Source organism: Haliotis cracherodii, unplaced genomic scaffold (genome assembly GCF_022045235.1).
Source record: "Haliotis cracherodii isolate W230 unplaced genomic scaffold, xgHalCrac1.p SCAF_18, whole genome shotgun sequence".
NCBI lineage: Eukaryota > Metazoa > Mollusca > Gastropoda > Lepetellida > Haliotidae > Haliotis > Haliotis cracherodii.
Window position 1 is genome coordinate 21,569,252 of NW_027266273.1, and position 19,857 is coordinate 21,589,108.

Genomic DNA, 19,857 nt, shown 5'->3' on the forward strand with positions numbered 1-19,857 from the left:
CGTTTTATACCACCCATCAAAGAATATTTACGTAATCTCCCGTCGTCACAGATCCTTACTCTGTCAGATGAATTACAGATTGTATCGGGAGATGTATGCAGTGGTGTATACGTTTTTCACACACACCCACAAATCTACCGTGCAATATATCGTATATCAGATCATCACAGATTCCCGACCACGTCATATCAAAATACTTTAAAAGGTGGTAGTTGTTGTTACCCTGGCTGGCGCTCTGCAAAAAGGGGATATTAATGTTAAACTGAACCATGGTATTTCAATGGGCTAGCAGTATAAATCGGCATCAGTCCGGTCTAGTACAAGCAGACACACACACACACACACACACACACACACACACACACACACACACACACACACACACACACACACACACACACACACACACACACACACACACACACACACACACACACACACACACACACACACACACACACACACAGGTGATGTCACAAGGCAGTGGGTGTATTCTAATACCCAACAACACCAGGTCATGTCACAAGGCACTAGGTATATTTTAATACCTAACACCATCTGATGTCACAAGGCACTGGGTGTAATCTAATACCCAACAACACCAGGTCATGTCAGAAGGCACTGGGTGTATTCTAATACCCAACAACACCAGGTCATGTCAGAAGGCACTGGGTGTATTCTAATACCCAACAACACCAGGTCATGTCACAAGGCACTGGGTGTATTCTAATACCCAACAACACCGGGTCATGTCACAAGGCACTGGGTGTATTCTAATACCCAACAACACCAGGTGATGTCACAAGGCACTGGGTGTATTCTAATACCCAACAACACCGGGTCATGTCACAAGGCACTGGGTGTATTCTTATACCCAACAACACCAAGTCATGTCACAAGGCACTAGGTATATTCTAATTCCAAACAACACCAGGTGATGTCACAAGGCACTGGGTGTATTCTTATACCCAACAACACCATCTGATGTCACAAGGCACTGGGTGTATTCTAATACCCAACAACACCAGGTCATGTAAGAAGGCACTGGTGTGTATTCTAATACCCAACAACACCGGGTCATGTCACAAGGCACTAGGTATATTCTTATACCCAACAACACCGGGTCATGTCACAAGGCACTTGGTGTATTCTTAGACCCAACAACACCAGGTCATGTCACAAGGCACTGTGTATATTCTTATACCCAACAACACCGGGTCATGTCACAAGGCACTGGGTGTATTCTAATACCCACAACATACAGGCGGTATTTATATACCCACAACACCAGATGATGTCACAAGGGACTGGGTGTATTCTTGTTCCCACAACACCAGGTCATGTAACGGGCGCTTACGGTATCCTAATACCCACAACACTAGGTCATGTGACCTGGAACCGACGGTATTCTAATAACCATAACATATTGTATATCCCCGCAAACAACCATTACGGGTGAGGTGAGGTGAAATTGGGTTTAACGTCGCGTCCAAGATTATTGCACTTATATAGCGACGTGCATGCACGTGTATGTGTGTGTGTGGCTGCTTGTACTAGTCCGGACTGATGCCGATTTATAGTGCTAGCTCACTGAGATACCATGCCGCAGTTTAACATGAATACCCCACTCAGACACAGTATACTGACTCCGAGCCGACCAGTCCTTGTTTTAGCCCTTTAATGCCGAGCGCCAGACAGGGTAACAACAAGTACAATCTTTTAACGTCTTTTTGTATGACGCGGCCCGGGATCGAACCCTGGACCTTCCGCTCTCCGGGCGGACGCTCTACCACAGGACCACGGAGGCGGTCTCAACCATTACGAATTTTGATTGCCAATACACTTCCTAATAAACTGGTATACAGCTTACATGGACGTATTCATTTATTATTAGTTAGCTCATGAGTTGAAGACAAGCTTCCTTGTCCAACACGTCATTGGAATCGAGTGAACAGTCTGAACAACACAAGTTGCAGTTTGGATAAAAAAGAAGAAGAAAGAAATGGCTACCCCCCCCCCCCCCCCCCCCCCAAATGGAATTATAGATAATGCATTGCAAGCACCTTGCAAATTATCGGATTATCGGATTGTTTTAATGGAAATATGGTTGCAGTGCGCAGTAAGTAGTGTTATCACTTTAACAAAATAGCAGACACATTGCATTGAGTCACATAAACATCCCGCGCGTGAAAGCAATAGTTGGCCAAATCCATGGAGACAATGCTCGAATGTAATTAATTACGTGTGGTAGTAGCATATAGCCCAGGAGGCTGTGGCCTGCATCAGTTGGCCCTTCAGCTGGTGGGACGAATCAATCCCCGATGTCTATATCCCGCACCCTCCTGCTTAGAGGTAGCGCAGTTGCTGTTGTCCCCTCCCAAGAGCTACCATGAATACAACACTACTGTCAGAGAGTACAACTTCAGACGAACAGAGTGAGTGAGAATGGTGTTACGCCGCTTTTAGCAATACTCCAGCAATATCGCGGCGGGGGATACCAGAAACAGACTAAACACAATGTACCCATTTTGGGAATCGAACCCGGGTCTTCGGCGTGATGAACAAACGCTTTAACCACGAGGCTACCCGACCGCCCCGAGACGAACAGAACACTACTTCCACCGCTAGTGGTTGACATAACGCATCCAGCAACAGTATCATGGTGATATTCTCCTTTGATGAAAACCAAACAGATAGTTATGTTGCAGACAAACCAAGGATACTAATTTGGGATTCGAGGTCACTATCAGAAGATCGTGGTATAACTAAAGGCTGCAACTCGGCACAGAAAATTGGGCGTCTTGACCAGTGGGCAACCACCAGATACGAGGTTTCCATCATTAGTCCATGACAGCAGCAGCAGTAGAAGTAGTAGTAGTTGCAGCAACAACAACAGTAGTAGTAGTAGTAGTAGTAGTAGTAGTAGTAGTAGTAGTAGTAGTAGTAGTAGTAGCTGAGTAAGCTAAACCATACAGCCAAGAAACGCTCGGCTGTGGACGAGACAAATCCGCTTAATGATGTCGGTGTTCATAAATACATGCATACACCAAACAACCGCACCACATTTCGAACAAAAATGTAATACATACATCATAGCAATACAATAAATCAATACGAACATACCTACAGACACACACATACATACACGCCCACACAAACACCTGTTGCACGTCCTGAATTATACGTTTATCTATGTCGGTCAATACGCAAAACATGCATGACGTCAAATTACATCTACCAGGAAGTAATCAAGAGGGTCACAGTCGTCTCAGCGTCGACGACTGTGTGGACTTTACCCGCCATATGACGACGTCACAGAGATGAAATTCCAACGTTTTCAAACTGAATTCATGTCATACCAATCAATACATACACGATGTTTCTATGGAAGAGCCATTAAGGGATGATCAAACACACTCCATTTGCAGGAGGCTTCGCGCATGTTATACTAGAGGAGATGCACGCGTGTTATACTACGGGGACTGCATGCGTGTCGTGACTGGTCTATAAGCGTATTATACTGCATGGGCAACACGCGCGTTATGCTACAGGGGCTATAAGCGTGTTATACAACAGCAGTTGCACTCGTGTTATACTTCAAGGTTTCATGCGTGTTATACTACAGAGGCTGCAACCGTGTTATACCACAAGGAGGTGGCAGGGAAGATGTTTAGCTACATGGGAAGTCCAGATGCACTATACTATTGTACTATACTAGGGAAGTATCTTGTGAGTTAGATAGATGTAGCTGGACAAAGCAGATGGACGCAATGGCCGAACGATAGCAGTCAATCGGTATTGGGAGAAAAGGTACAGATAATCGACCTAAATATTGTGAGAACATCAGGGAAGTACCAAACTTAACCCCCTGTTCACAAAATGGACGTTTCGAGGTCGGTTTTTATTCAGGGAGTCATCATTATTTAAATACGGGTAAATAATTGTAAATAAATTGACACCACCGGAGTTATCCTACAGAGAGCAGTACGGGTGTTATCCTACAGTGACATCACTGGTGTTTTTCAGGTGTAGAGTTGGCGCTATCCAACAAAGAGCAGTGACTTGGTATCAAGCTGATCGGATCATCCTTGACCCCAGTCTTGCAGTGTTATCGACAATCGATATATGTACGTGACCTTTCATACGCAGACATGGAGATAGATATTGATCTTGTCAAGCACATAATGCAAACATAACAGACACACACATACATGCAGAGATCATGTACAAATACGTATGGCAGCAATATACTAGTAATCTGGCAGTTCAACCTCTGATGTATAGGTGCTCCTACACAGCTCCTACAGTGCGGTGTGATCACTTACAGAGACAATCTCTCCTCTCTGGTCCTTAGATCACTTAACAAAGTTTACACTAAACTGTGATCAGCGCCCAAGGGAATCTATGACATCAACATTATACGCTACAGCTCTACTGAGTAGCGGCGATCTCCCTCGCCTGGAGACAGTTTACAGTCAGGACAGTCTTCAGTACTAGACACAGTTTACACCGTCAGTGCAGCTACAAAGTCTTTAGTGTTATAGATACGTCCATGTGTGTTGTTGTAGAAGATACGTCCATGTATGTTGTAGTAACAGATACGTCCATGTGTGTTGTAGTAGAAGATACGTCCATGTGTGTTGTAGTAGAAGACACGTCTATGTGTGTTGTAGTAGAAGATACGTCCATGTGTGTTGTAATAGAATATACGTCCATGTATGTTGTAGTAGAAGAAACGTCCATGTATGTTGTAGTAAAAGATACATCCATGTGTGTTGTAGTAGAAGATACGTCAATGTATGTTGTAGAAGAAGATACGTCCATGTGTGTTACAGTAGAATATACGTCCATGTGTGTTGTAGTAGAAGACACGTCTATGTGTGTTGTAGTAGAAGATACGTCCATGTGTGTTGTAGTAGAAGATACGTCCATGTGTGTTGCAGTAGAAGATACGTCCATGTGTGTTGTAGTAGAAGATACGTCCATGTGTGTTGTAGTAGAAGATACGTCCATGTGTGTTGTAGTAAAAGATACATCCATGTGTGTTGTAGTAGAAGATACGTCCATGTATGTTGTACTAAAAGATACATCCATGTGTGTTACAATAGAACATACGTCCATGTGTGTTGTCGTAGAATATACGTCCATGTGTGTTGTAGTAGAAGATACGTCCATGTGTGTTGTAGTAGAAGATACGTCCATGTGTGTTGCAGTAGAAGATACGTCCATGTGTGTTGTAGTAGAAGATACGTCCATGTGTGTTGTAGTAGAAGATACGTCCATGTGTGTTGTAGTAAAAGATACATCCATGTGTGTTGTAGTAGAAGATACGTCCATGTATGTTGTACTAAAAGATACATCCATGTGTGTTACAATAGAACATACGTCCATGTGTGTTGTCGTAGAATATACGTCCATGTGTGTTGTAGTAGAAGATACGTCCATGTGTGTTGTAGTAAAAGATACATCCATGTGTGTTGTAGTAGAAGATACGTCCATGTATGTTGTACTAAAAGATACATCCATGTGTGTTACAATAGAACATACGTCCATGTGTGTTGTAGTAGAAGATACGTCCATGTGTGTTACAATAGAACATACGTCCATGTGTGTTGTCGTAGAATATACGTCCATGTGTCTTGTAGTAGAATATACGTCCATTTGTGTTGTAGTAGAATATACGTCCATGTGTGTTGTAGTAGAATATACGTCCATGTGTGTTGTAGTAGAAGACACGTACACGTGTGTTCCAGTAGAATATACGTCCATGTGTGTTGTAGTAGAACATACGTCCATGTGTGTTACAGTAGAATATACGTCCATGTGTGTTGTCGAAGAAGACACGTCCATGTGTGTTACAGTAGAATATACGTCCATGTGTGTTGTAGTAGAAGATACGTCCATGTGTGTTACAGTAGAATATACGTCCATTTGTGTTGTAGTAGAATATACGTCAATGTGTGTTACAGTAGAATATACGTCCATGTGTGTTGTCGTAGAAGACACGTCCATGTGGGTTGTAGTAGAATATACGTCCATGTGGGTTGTAGTAGAACATACGTCATGTGTGTTGTAGTAGAATATACGTCATTGTGTGTTGTAGTAGAAGATACGTCCATGTGTGTTACTGTAGAATATACGTCCATGTGTGTTGTAGTAGAAGATACGTCCATGCGTGTTACTGTAGAATATACGTCCATGTGTGTTACAGTAGAATTTACGTCCATTTATGTTGTAGTAAAAGAAACGTCCATGTGTGTTGTAGTAGAAGACACGTCCACGTGTGTTGTAGTAGAAGATACGTCCATGTGTGTTGTAGTAGATGACACGCAGACGTGTGTTACAGTAGAATATACGTCCATTTGTGTTACAGTAGAATATACGTCCGTGTGTGTTGTAGTAGAATATACGTCCATGTGTGTTGTAGTAGAAGACACGTCCATGTGTGTTGTAGTAGAAGACACGCAGACGTGTGTTACAGTAGAATATACGCCCATGTGTGTTACAGTAGAATATACGTCCATGTGTGTTGTAGTAGAACATACGTCCATGTGTGTTGTAGTAGAAGACACGTCCATGTGTGTTGTAGTAGAAGATACGTCCATGTCTGTTGTAGTAGAAGATACGTCCATGTGTGTTACAGTAGAATGTACGTCCATGTGTGTTGTCGTAGAAGACAAGCCCACGTGAGTAGTAGTAGAATATACGTCCATGTGTGTTGTCGAAGAAGACACGTCCACGTGTGTTACAGTAGAATATACGTCCATGTGTGTTGTAGTAGAAGACACGTCCATGTGTGTTACAGTAGAATATACGCCCATGTGTGTTACAGTAGAAGATACGTCCATGTGTGTTACAGTAGAATGTACGTCCATGTGTGTTGTCGTAGAAGACGAGTCCACGTGAGTAGTAGTAGAATATACGTCCATGTGTGTTGTAGTAGAACATACGTCCATGTGTGTTGTAGTAGAACATACGTCCATGTTTGTTGTAGTAGAAGACACGTCCATGTGTGTTACAGTAGAATATACGTCCATGTGTGTTGTAGTAGAACATACGTCCATGTTTGTTGTAGTTGAAGACACGTCATGTGTGTTACAGTAGAATATACGTCCATGTGTGTTGTAGTAGAATATACGTCCATGTGTGTTACAGTAGAATATACGTCCATGTGTGTTGTCGTAGAAGACACGTCCATGTGGGTTGTAGTAGAATATGCGTCCATGTGTGTTGTAGTAGAAGATACGTCCATGTGTGTTACAGTACAACATACGTCCATGTGTGTTGTAGTAGAATATACGTCCATGTGTGTTGTAGTAGAAGATACGTCCATGTGTGTTACAGTAGAATATACGTCCATGTGTGTTGTAGTAGAATATACGTCCATGTGTGTTACAGTAGAAGACACGTCCATGTGTGTTGTAGTAGAAGATACGTACGCGTGTGTTGTAGTAGAACATACGTCCATGTGTGTTACAGTAGAATATACGTCCATGTGTGTTACAGTAGAATATACGTCCATGTGTGTTGTCGAAGAAGACACGTCCATGTGTGTTACAGTAGAATATACGTCCATGTGTGTTGTAGTAGAATACACGTCCGTGTGTTTTACAGTGGAATATACGTCCATGTGTGTTGTAGTAAAAGATACGTCCATGTGTGTTACAGTGGAATATACGTCTCATATACATCTCAGACGTATTACGTTGTCAATAGGTTATCAGGCAATAGCCAACGAAGCAAAACAACGCTGAACAATGCAGCATATATAATAGACATGCACAACCCACGAGCATAACATTGTTGGAATTGGCCTACAGTGTCTTCATTCAGTGTGTGTCCATGACAGGTTTTAAAACGTGTAGCTGACACTGCCAATACTCTATCATATATACACTACACCGTGTAGCTGACACTGCCAATACTCTATCATATATACACTACACCGTGTAGCTGAAACTGCCAATACTCTATCATATATACTTTACACCGTGTAGCTGACACTGCCAATACTCTATCATATATACACTACACTATGTATTTGACACTGCCAATACTCTATCATATATACACTACACTGTGTAGCTGACACTACCAATACTCAATCATATATACACTACACTATGTAGCTGACACTGCCAATACTCTATCATATATATACACTACACCGTGTAGCTGACACTGCCAATTCTCTATCACATATACACTACACTATGTAGCTGACACTGCCAATACTCTATCACATATACACTACACCGTGTAACTGACACTGCCAATACTCTATCATATATACACTACACTGTGTAGCTGACACTTCCAATACTCTATCACATATACACTACACTATGTAGATGACACTGCCAACACTCTATCATATATACACTGTGTAGTTGACACTGCCAATACTCTATCACATATACACCGTGTAGTTGACACTGCCAATACTCTATCATAAATAAACTACACTGTGTAGCTGACACTTCCAATACTCTATCATATATACACTACACCGTGTAGCTGACACTGCCAATACTCTATCATATTTACACTACACTATGTAGTTGACACTGCCAATGCTCTATCACATATACACTACACCGTGTAGCTGACACTGCCAATACTCTATCACATATACACTACACCGTGTAACTGACACTGCCAATACTCTATCATATTTACACTACACTATGTAGCTGACACTGCCAATACTCTATCATATATACACTACACTCTGTAGCTGACACTGCCAATACTCTATCATATATACACTACACTATGTAGCTGACACTGCCAATACTCTATCACATATACACTACACCGTGTAACTGACACTGCCAATACTCTATCATATTTACACTACACTATGTAGCTGACACTGCCAATACTCTATCATATATACACTACACTCTGTAGCTGACACTGCCAATACTCTATCATATATACACTACACTATGTAGCTGACACTGCCAATACTCTATCATATATACACTACACTATGTAGATGACACTACCAACACTCTATCATATATACACTATGTAGTTGACACTGCCAATACTCTATCACATATACACCGTGTAGCTGACACTTCCAATACTCTATCACATATACGCTACACCGTGTAGCTGACACTGCCAATACTCTATCATATTTACACTACACTATGTAGTTGACACTGCCAATACTCTATCACATATACACTACACCGTGTAGCTGACACTGCCAATACTCTATCACTTATACACTACACCGTGTAGCTGACACTGCCAATACTCTATCATATATACACTACACTGTGTAGCTGACACTGCCAATACTCTATCACATATACACTACACTATGTAGCTGACACTGCCAATACTCTATCATATATACACTACACTCTGTAGCTGACACTGCCAATACTCTATCATATATACACTACACTATGTAGATGACACTGCCAACACTCTATCATATATACACTGTGTAGTTGACACTGCCAATACTCTATCACATATACACCGTGTAGTTGACACTGCCAATACTCTATCATAAATAAACTACACTGAGCAGCTGACACTGCCAATACTCTATCATATATACACTACACCGTGTAGCTGACACTGACAATACTCTATCATATATACACTACACCGTGTAGCTGACACTGACAATACTCTATCATATATACAGTAAACTACGGTTATAAAGAACTCAAAGGTACCACTAATTTAAGTTCGTTATAACCGTAGTTCGTTAAAACCATATATAAATACAGCAAAGGCACGCGACCAAAAATCAGTTCGTTATAAGCGTGTTCGTTATAAACATTGTTTGTAGCCCACGTAGTGCCCAACGGTGTGTGCATCAGTGTGGAGGACGGCATGAGATGGTGACGTGTCTAACAAACACGTTGTGTCAAGTCAGGCCGACTGGAATAAGTGCATGTGTGTGCAAATATACTACTCCTACGCCGTGACATATACACGCCTGAATGTCATCTCAGTTAATGGGGCATAATTACCGCCGCTAAAACGTCGGTGCCATACTCTACTCCATAGTACAAGTGGTCCTTGGAACTTGGCAGTTCAGGGCAGCTCAATATATGTGTGAAACAGCCTATATAGCATTATATCTGCGAGAGACATGTTATTTATATACACCTCTATGGGCAAGCCATGAAGCACTATTGAGCATGTGAGGGACAAGGAGTGTAGAATTACACATTTGTGGCAGGATATATCACATCTCACATATGTATAATACTAATATATATATATATATATATATATATCACCCATGCATAGTGTTATATAGCGTGTCTCAAACATGCATAGTGCTATATATGTATAATACACGGTATATGGCATTATGCATGTGTGAGACACGCTATATAGCACTATGCTTGTGTGAGACATGCTATATAGCACAATGCATATGTGAGACACGCTATATAGCACAATGCATGTGTGAGACACGCTATATAGTATTATGCATGTGTGACACACGCTATATAGCACAATGCATGTGTGAGACACGCTATTTAACACTATGCATGTGTGAGACACGCTATATGGCACTATGCATATGTGAGACACGCTATATAGCATTATACATGTGTGAGACACGCCATATAGCACTATGCATATGTGAGACACGCTATATAGCACTATGCATATGTGAGACACGCTATATAGCATTATGCATGTGTGAGACACGCTATATAGCACGATGCATGTGTGAGACACGCTATATAGCACTATGCATATGTGAGACACACTATATAGCACTATGCATGTGTGAGACACGCTATGTACCACTATGCATATGTGAGACAAGATATATACCACGGGCTATGTAGAATTATACATATGTGGGACAGGCTCTGTAGACTTTAACATATGTAAACAGGCTATGTAACACTATACACGTGTGTGACAGGCTATGTAACACTATACACGTGTGTGAGAGGCTATGTAACACTATACACGTGTGTGACAGGCTATGTAACACTATACACGTGTGTGACAGGCTATGTAACACTATACACGTGTGTGACAGGCTATGTAACACTATACACATGTGTGACAGGCTATGTAACACTATACACGTGTATGACGGGCTATGTAACACTATACACATGTGTGACGGGCTATGTAACACTATACACGTGTATGACAGGCTATGTAACACTATACACGTGTGTGACAGGCTATGTGTAACTCTACACGTGTGTGACGGGCTATGTAACACTATACACGTGTGTGACAGGCTATGTAACACTATACACGTGTGTGACGGGCTATGTGTAACTCTACACGTGTATGACAGGCTATGTAACACTATACACGTGTGTGAGAGGCTATGTAACACTATACACGTGTGTGACAGGCTATGTAACACTATACACGTGTGTGACGGGCTATGTGTAACTCTACACGTGTGTGACAGGCTATGTAACACTATACACGTGTATGACAGGCTATGTAACACTATACACGTGTGTGAGAGGCTATGTAACACTATACACGTGTATGACAGGCTATGTAACACTATACACGTGTGTGACAGGCTATGTAACACTATACACGTGTGTGACAGGCTATGTAACACTATACACGTGTGTGACAGGCTATGTAACACTATACACGTGTGTGACAGGCTATGTAACACTATACACGTGTGTGACAGGCTATGTAACACTATACACGTGTATGACAGGCTATGTAACACTATACACGTGTGTGACAGGCTATGTAATACTATACACATGTGTGACGGGCTATGTAACACTATACACGTGTGTGACAGGCTATGTAATACTATACACGTGTGTGACAGGCTATGTAACACTATACACGTGTATGACAGGCTATGTGTAACTCTACATGTGTCGGTCATGTTATAGAGCACTGTCCATGTGTAGAATAGACCACATGGCACTACACGTATGTCTTGGACAGGCTATGTAGCACTATACATGGGTGGGACGCAAAACTGTTGTGTATGTATAAGCGCCTGCTTTTTCCATGCCCATTGCCATGTCGTATATGTATGTATATTTAACACATTTACTGCACGACTTTTCCGCAATATACATGTACATGTTTTATCATCCAGAGTTTCATCCCACAATGAAAACGGGGACTGATGCATCTTACTCATTCGCGACAAATCTTCATATTAAATAAATGTATAACTGAACTGGAAAGCAGATTTTATACAATATATCACCGTTGGCCATGCAACGCGAATACAAGCGGGTACCCATCTGGGAGTGATTAACAACATGTCTAAACCAATCAGTAGGCTCATGTACATCTGGTATACAGAAACCTTGTATATGTGTTCAAGGTTGATGCAGGTATATATATACAGGGATGAATGTGCGTTAATTGTTAACACAGTACACGGCTCGCATATTCATTCGTAAACGACCATTTTATCCCTGCCATAAACATATAGCAAAGTTGATAATGATAAAATCGACAGACAATAATAAATAGAGCTCACAAACACGATCCATAAACCAGTCCGTGAATAACCTTGGCGCTATAACAATGCCATAAACCAGTCATATTGTTCTGGCCATCTATCAGGGCTGTAATTATTCCTCATACACTAACCAGAAGCATGGCGTAATGTTCTCGTTATCTATAGGCCTCGATCAGTTCTACAAATAGAAGAGCTCTCTACAGGTATGTCTATACGCCTCTACCCCCACCAGCGTCAGATGGCTCCCCCGGCCCAGATAGTATCATACCTCTCTCGGGTTACATCAGGGTCGGGGGCGTCTATTTAAAGACTTGCCTGGGCCTAATTGATCTTGTTGGTATACTACTAGACTTGCACATGTCTCTAAGGCATTACTTATAAGTTTAAATAATAATTTCTAGATTATGTAAATAATAAGTGGTCCTATTAGGGGACTGGAGTCTGCACTGTCTACATTTCTAGATTTGCCTATAAGGGGGATAGAATTACTACACATCCATGGACTTATCTTTCAGTGCAGCCTTGGAGAAAGGCTAGTAAATTGTCACTACAGGGGAAAGAAGGTTTGGCTGACTACAGGTTAAATTGTTCTTCTCCTGGCGGGTGAGGAGATAGATGGTTATGGTAATTTAAAGGGATATGGATCCCTATTAAAAGGATATGGTTCCCTATCAAAGTTATTTATTAATCTTAAAACCATAACGTCAGTTTTACAAAATGATGTATCACAAACACGAAACGCTTCAACAGCTATGTGTACAGATAGTGTGTAATTCAAAATATTAAATTTTACTAACGGATAAAATATTCCATATATGATCGAAATAGCTGGTTTCTGGTTGCAAAATATGCATCAACAATAATTCTATTTGTGTAATTATACATACACAAACGCCAAACGCCAATGTTGTAATGGAACGCTGAACAAGCCATATCTGACAATAGTCTACAAATAATACATGTCATCCCATACACGGTGGATGACGTCACAGATGGCAGCGAATCCATCAAGGTCAAGGTCGGATATACAGTACTTCATATTGTAGGATACAGTAGGTGAATTAGATCATACGGCGTGTGTAGAAACACGTTAACTCACATAACAATATTTTTGTAAGAATAAAACATATCGGGAAAATACTTCCCCATACAGGGGCAGGGGGTCGTTATTTGTTGACAGTTCAGTTCAGTATTTCGCCACATACAGTACTGTACATGGAGTCAGCGATATGAGTTTATTGTGTATATAACTTATGACAATGGTATATTGCCCATAACAACTGTCATCGACGGGAAATACGGAGTGTGTTGTCTGCCGATAGGATGTATTGATGAGACAGGCACTTGATCTATCCACGACTGTCTTAGATTTGATACACTGCTAGTCTTATATTGATTATTGGAAGAGTTGGGTTTCCCTAACACTGTGAGTAAACTAGGCGCCCGTCTAGCTGCCATGTCCCCGTGTTATAGCTGTGTGTCGCAGGAAGGGAAAACCATTATTGCAACAATATACGACTAGGAGATGGTATGTTGACGGTTGGGGGTCGTGGATAATTGCGGAGGCTGTTCATGTATTATGCAAAACAGTAACCAAAGGATTGCAGTAACGCCCATTTGGGGATAAACAAGCTTCATAAATGATAATGCATTTATAGTCTACAAGATACATTTATATCAAGAAATCTAAACAGGTATGTATAGTCGAAGACATTGATTTGACATGTTAAAACTGAAAATAGTATTTCTCTGAAATAGAAAGTGCTGATGTTTTGTGCTGCGTGAGAAAGTTGTTAACAACACAAGACGCTCTTCGATTCTTCCGTTCCAGCAGATTATACTCTGTTTTAAGTGTCATGTATTAAGAGGGGATATAACACACTTGTCACCAAGATTATGGGGAGATAATCCATTTAACTTACCTGTGTAATCATCTTGGGCTGAAGAGGGCGCCACATTCCAGGACAATAGAATTATCGTCACGAGAGGCGCCAAGCAATAGGTGAGCATATCAACCGGAAACTTGCAGCAATCCCACTGCGTACATAATATACACTCGAGACGGTTCCAAAGATGGCTAAATCCAAGTTAGAAGGCTATACGAACTACGTGTTATACCCAAACCAGCCCATAGTATCCCAGGTGAGGCAGTGGTACAGTCTGACAAACAAACACACACACGCACACACACACACACACAAGGGTAGCGTTCTCGTCCGTCCGTCCGGCCGGCCGGCGAATGAATCCTCCTACAGCACTACACTCTATCGTCAATGTATCGCCGCGCGTAAACAGAGCGATGGACACGGCTTGCACGTGTAACTTAGCTCTCCAAGAAATGAGGTAGATTTAGAAGGAAGGTGTCGGGTTGTGCTACTCAGCCGGGAATCTGTCCCGTCCCCCCGGAAACTCAAGATGCGGGGGAGATCCACTACCAGGAGATAGATGCGGACGTTTCAATGGCATAAGACAAGCGGCGCCCTGGTGCGAGAGGAGATAGGGCTCAGTGTGCTGTAGCTACGCGGACGCTGATTATGTACATCCACCCTTCTGTTCCACATAGATAGGAATAATAGCAGTGCGTGTCTACTCAGGCCATTCCAACATGGACCGGGACGTATTTACATAATCACTTGTACAGACATCGACTGGAGTCGTGCACGTCAAACTACGTCGTCGTGTTGTGGATGTCGGCCGGCACTCCTGCTGTCGCTACAGCTCATCACCACTTGACCTTATTCCAGTCCCCCAATCTGCAGCCCTCACTACAACCAGCTCGTATGAAGCCGAGTTGCCTGCTTCTGCCGATATTCACTGATCAATATTCACCACCGCTGGCTCGACCCACTCGGAGATTCTCGCTAGCGCACGAGTCTCTGCGAGTCGTTCCAACAGTGTACCGACGCTCAAATCTGCTTCGTACCGTGTACGTCACGTCCGTCGCCGAGAACACACTATAGACACCCGCGGTGGTAGATAACAGCCCTGTCGCACCCCTATAGGTACATGTGTCACTGGAGTCACCGTGAAGAGGTCGGAGGTCGCTCTATCCAAGAGGATGTACTTGATCGTCCAGGTCAGCACTCGCATAGATCACCATACACAGCGTTATACTATAGATATCATTGTCATATCGCACAGTTTGAGATGCCTACTCCGATTATCACAATAATGTATATCAGTATTTTATTGATGTTGAAGAGACAAATCAGTCACGGCTGTTTGAAACAGTATACGTTCGTCCTCCACAGCTAAGGTTACCGGTTCAAATCACACGACGTGGTGCTTGTCCTGTCAAACGAACCCATCAGGCGATTACATGGTGCGCTGAACAGTTTAAACATACCCAGGCAATACACCTCTGGGGAGAACAGGGGAGGCAACTCGCTAATGTTCCAGTTAGTTGACACTAAAGAAGTCGCCGGTGTCTCATGTCGGAGGTAATTAAGACGCTGTCAACGTAGTCCAATACCCACTAATCCACCTCAGTCCAACACAGGCTCCCGGAGGCTTCACGATCAGATTATCAGAAGAGACCTATTTCTGGGAGAGCATTATGGTGGCAGAATATAACGTTATACCAAGACCTATTATGTTGTCTACAAAGATCACTTTATGAGCCGCCCGGACTTTGAGGCCAGGGCACGTATTTAGTAGAAAAAGAAAGGAAGAGTTTCCCTTTTGAAATCGTATACACACACACATACACGACGGAGAACTGGCCTTCAGCAACCCATGCTTGTTGTAGAAGACTAACGGTATCGGGTTGTGAGGTTCGGTGACTTGGTTAATGCAGGTTATCACATCCCAACTGCACAGACCGATGCTCATGATATCAATCACTGGATTGTCTTGTCCAGATTTGATTATTTACAGACCGCCGACATAAAGCACCTCGCCAGAGACACACGTGCAGCTATGGTTTTGTCAAATTGATCATCCCAATGAACCATAGAGGCAGATACGAGATATAATTATGCACAATTAATTAAATGTATTCGTAATAAGGGGAGGTAGTTTTTAACCCATTGCCTTTCAGACATGAAAGTTTTTGTCAATACCATATTTTTGTACACGATCCATGTGCCAATGCGTTCTTCAGTGCACGTGAGTAAGAATTGTTTATTTTTTGTCGGCATTATTCCAGCAAATTCTTCTGGACACAGGAATCTGGATTCCGCATATCGAACCCGGAAATGAACCCGGGAGAACGTTTTTTTCTATCCTCATAAAAAAATTGCATAACAACACTTCTACAGACTAAAACAACAGTTGGCATGGCCCAGCGCACGCAGTACTGACTGCCTTTTACCTACCAGTGGAATAGAACAGCCTAGCGCACGCAGTGCTGACTGCATATTACCTACCAGTGTAATTGAACAGCCCAGCGCACGCAGTACTGACTGCATTTTACCTGCCAGTGGAAGGGAACATCCCAGTGCACGCAGTGCTGACTGCATATAACCTACCAGTGGAATGGAACAGCCCAGTGCACGCAGTGCTGACTGCATATAACCTACCACTGGAATGGAACAACCCAAAAGAAATAACAATAAGAATACACAAAATATCTACATCTGCTCGGCTACCCCGCCGCAACAAGTCTTTGATGACGCGCGCCATTCTTCGCGGAAGGGGGCACACGTGTGGCATGGGGGACATGCGCCATGCACCTAGGTAAAACTTGGCTTCGTCTCTTCCTAAAAAACAAATTGTTTCACCGGTCAAAATTGAGTTAAGAATCTCCATTATTATGCAGCCCCCCCCCAAGACCAAGACACACACACTTCACACCTTACACACATATGACGTCCCTAGGGTGGAGGCAATCCTGCAGCGGACAACCCATTAGATCAGAACCAACTAAATAATTTACATGTTTTCCACGTCGATGCCATTTGGGGTGAACCTCGAGATTTCAGAGAACGCAATAATTTAATTAGGCAGCAGCCGTATCGACTAAATCTACCGTTACTCCTGGCCAGTGAGAACGTGTTCATGTAGACGTGTCAGCAATATGATAGGATACTATTGATTAGCGACCTGCAACTAGGTCAGTCAACAAAAGATCTCCATGTGCAAATAATATTTTATATTTTTTTCTTTTGTTCCTTAATTTCCCGTTTAACATAATTGCATACACCGTGATCCTGTTAATCCGAACTTGACCATTCTTACTGAAACAATCCGGATTAATATATCCCGTATATCTTTCAAATGTATCTTTTTATTATATATGTATGCAAACATTACACCATTTTGATGACGTCACGCTAATGTTGTCCTAGTTCACCCTGAGCCGGCGAATTCTCTGGCCGTGCAGACATATAACAGTTCAGTTCAGTTCAGTTCAGTTTTATTTCTCTGAAAAACCTTCTGTAATCATCATGTTAATTATGGTTCAAACAAGTATTCCAACAACTGGTTTAGAATGAAACCTCGTTTATCCAGACGTAACCCTTCCCGTCCCAATAGCCCCGAGTTCATGTATCGTAGGCACGTCTAGACATGTTTATTTATGAATTAACTTCAACATTTATGCGGTTTTTGTTAGGTATATGCGTAATAACCGGTGTGTACTGTGTTAATCCGCGTTAGTTATTTTCACGTTAATAAATACATAACTGCAAAAATATTTTAAGTCAATTCTCATAATTAAATACTTCAACAATGATAACTTTACAGTGTTTAATCATTAACACAGAGTACTGTAGACAATACATTTTAGCGCAATAAAGCACCACAAGCCCCCGTCATTTATGTATCAGCCAATCAGTAAACAGTAGTCCGTAAGTGGGTGTGGCCTATATTGTTTCGGTTGATGGAAACAAAAACGAAAAAGCATTGCTTGGTTAGCCAATCAAATGCCACGGAATAACAAGCAGTTTATTTACACAATTGTAAACAAACGTTCCCGAGTGTAAACTCTCCAGCTACTGAGGTCCATTATATTATATACAATACCTAGCAATTGTATATACAAGGGGTAGCAATAGGATCTACAGTCACATCAAATCCCAGTAGTTAAACAGGCACATGCGCACATGCATCAGGTCATGGGATGCTCGACCGCCTCCATGGTCTAGTGGTAGAGCGTCCGTCCGGAGAGCTGAAGTTCCTGGGTTCGATCCCCGGCTGCGTAATACGAACGGACGTTAATAGATGGTACTTGTTGTTACCATGCCTGGTGCGCGGCAATAACAGCTAAAAGAAGGACTGGTCGACTCGGAGTCAGTATACTGTGTCTGAGGGTATTCATGTTAAACTGCGGTTAAACACACACGTATACAAGTGCAATAATCTTGGACGCGATCCAGCACTGTTCAGGAACCCCCCTCACAGCTGACGGTAACTTAAGTTAAGTCTAGCGTAGTTTAGTGGTATGCTATGCGCAGTTACCTCCCCTAGTTATGGCAAGGATCTGCTGTTGGTGGTACCGTAGACACTTATTCCTTGTATATCCCCAAAGTGGTAAACGTGTGCGACCTGCGTCATGTCAAGCTGTTCCTCTGACATTGAAGCTGCCATCACGTAAAATAAGTGATACATTGTTTAAAGAGAGTTAAAACTAAACTCACAGTCTGTGTGTAAATGTGTGTAAATTTAGGACGTGTTTAAAGTATCAATACCGGAAATCCGCTGCACAGTCAACAGAAGCTATGTAACCCACATGACGATCTATCCCTCCCAACACAACCCGGGATTCTGACACAGCTAGAACCATATGTGTTGTGGCGAGCTGTTGTGCAAAGGATTATAATAATTGTCTGATTATATCTCTTATTGATGCTGAATTGGTGATGTAGTACAAAAAAATAATACTTGACGACTGACTAAGCATAGCGAGTGGATAGACTTACTCTGTTGCTGTATCGACATCCACAACACACATTGTCTTCAGGGACATCAATAATAAGCGTTTGCATCGACCGATCTGCAGATTTCAAATTGTAGTTTGAATACCCAGTCAATAAGTGTAATATGACTCGGAGATTAATGTCAACAGGATGCTTCAATTTACAATTCATATCGTAGTACTTCAATATTTCATTATAGTATCTACAATATTCAATTTGTATTGCTACACGCAACACTCTGGAGGCATATAACTCATATATATTCGACTAAAGACCGCCATTCTCCAGGTTGGAGAAACAGAGCATACACCCGTTACACTAAGCTTTTCCATGATACTACATGAACACAGTATCACCCAACGCGAACACACGGGTGTGTAGTAAAATACACGAACCAAAGACGATCGAACGCTTGCACAAGGGACACTAATGATTCCAAGCCTCACTTGTTACGTGCCTTGGCTGTTATATAATATATCCCTGGCAATGAAGACAACGTTGCAGAGTATTCATCTATAGAATCTA

The 19,857-nt window shown here is 42.1% G+C and overlaps 1 protein-coding gene across 1 annotated transcript in view; it reads right to left on the minus strand.

The window, feature by feature from the left end:
* Window positions 1-15,378, minus strand: part of LOC139465883 (UPAR/Ly6 domain-containing protein qvr-like) — a 53,200-nt gene extending 37,822 nt beyond the window's left edge. The window contains exon 1 of the mRNA XM_071247855.1: window positions 14,398-15,378. Coding sequence (XP_071103956.1) covers window positions 14,398-14,485 — 88 coding nt within the window. The 5' untranslated portion in view covers window positions 14,486-15,378. The remainder of the gene's footprint in view (window positions 1-14,397) is intronic.
* Between the last annotated feature and the right edge of the window lie 4,479 nt (window positions 15,379-19,857).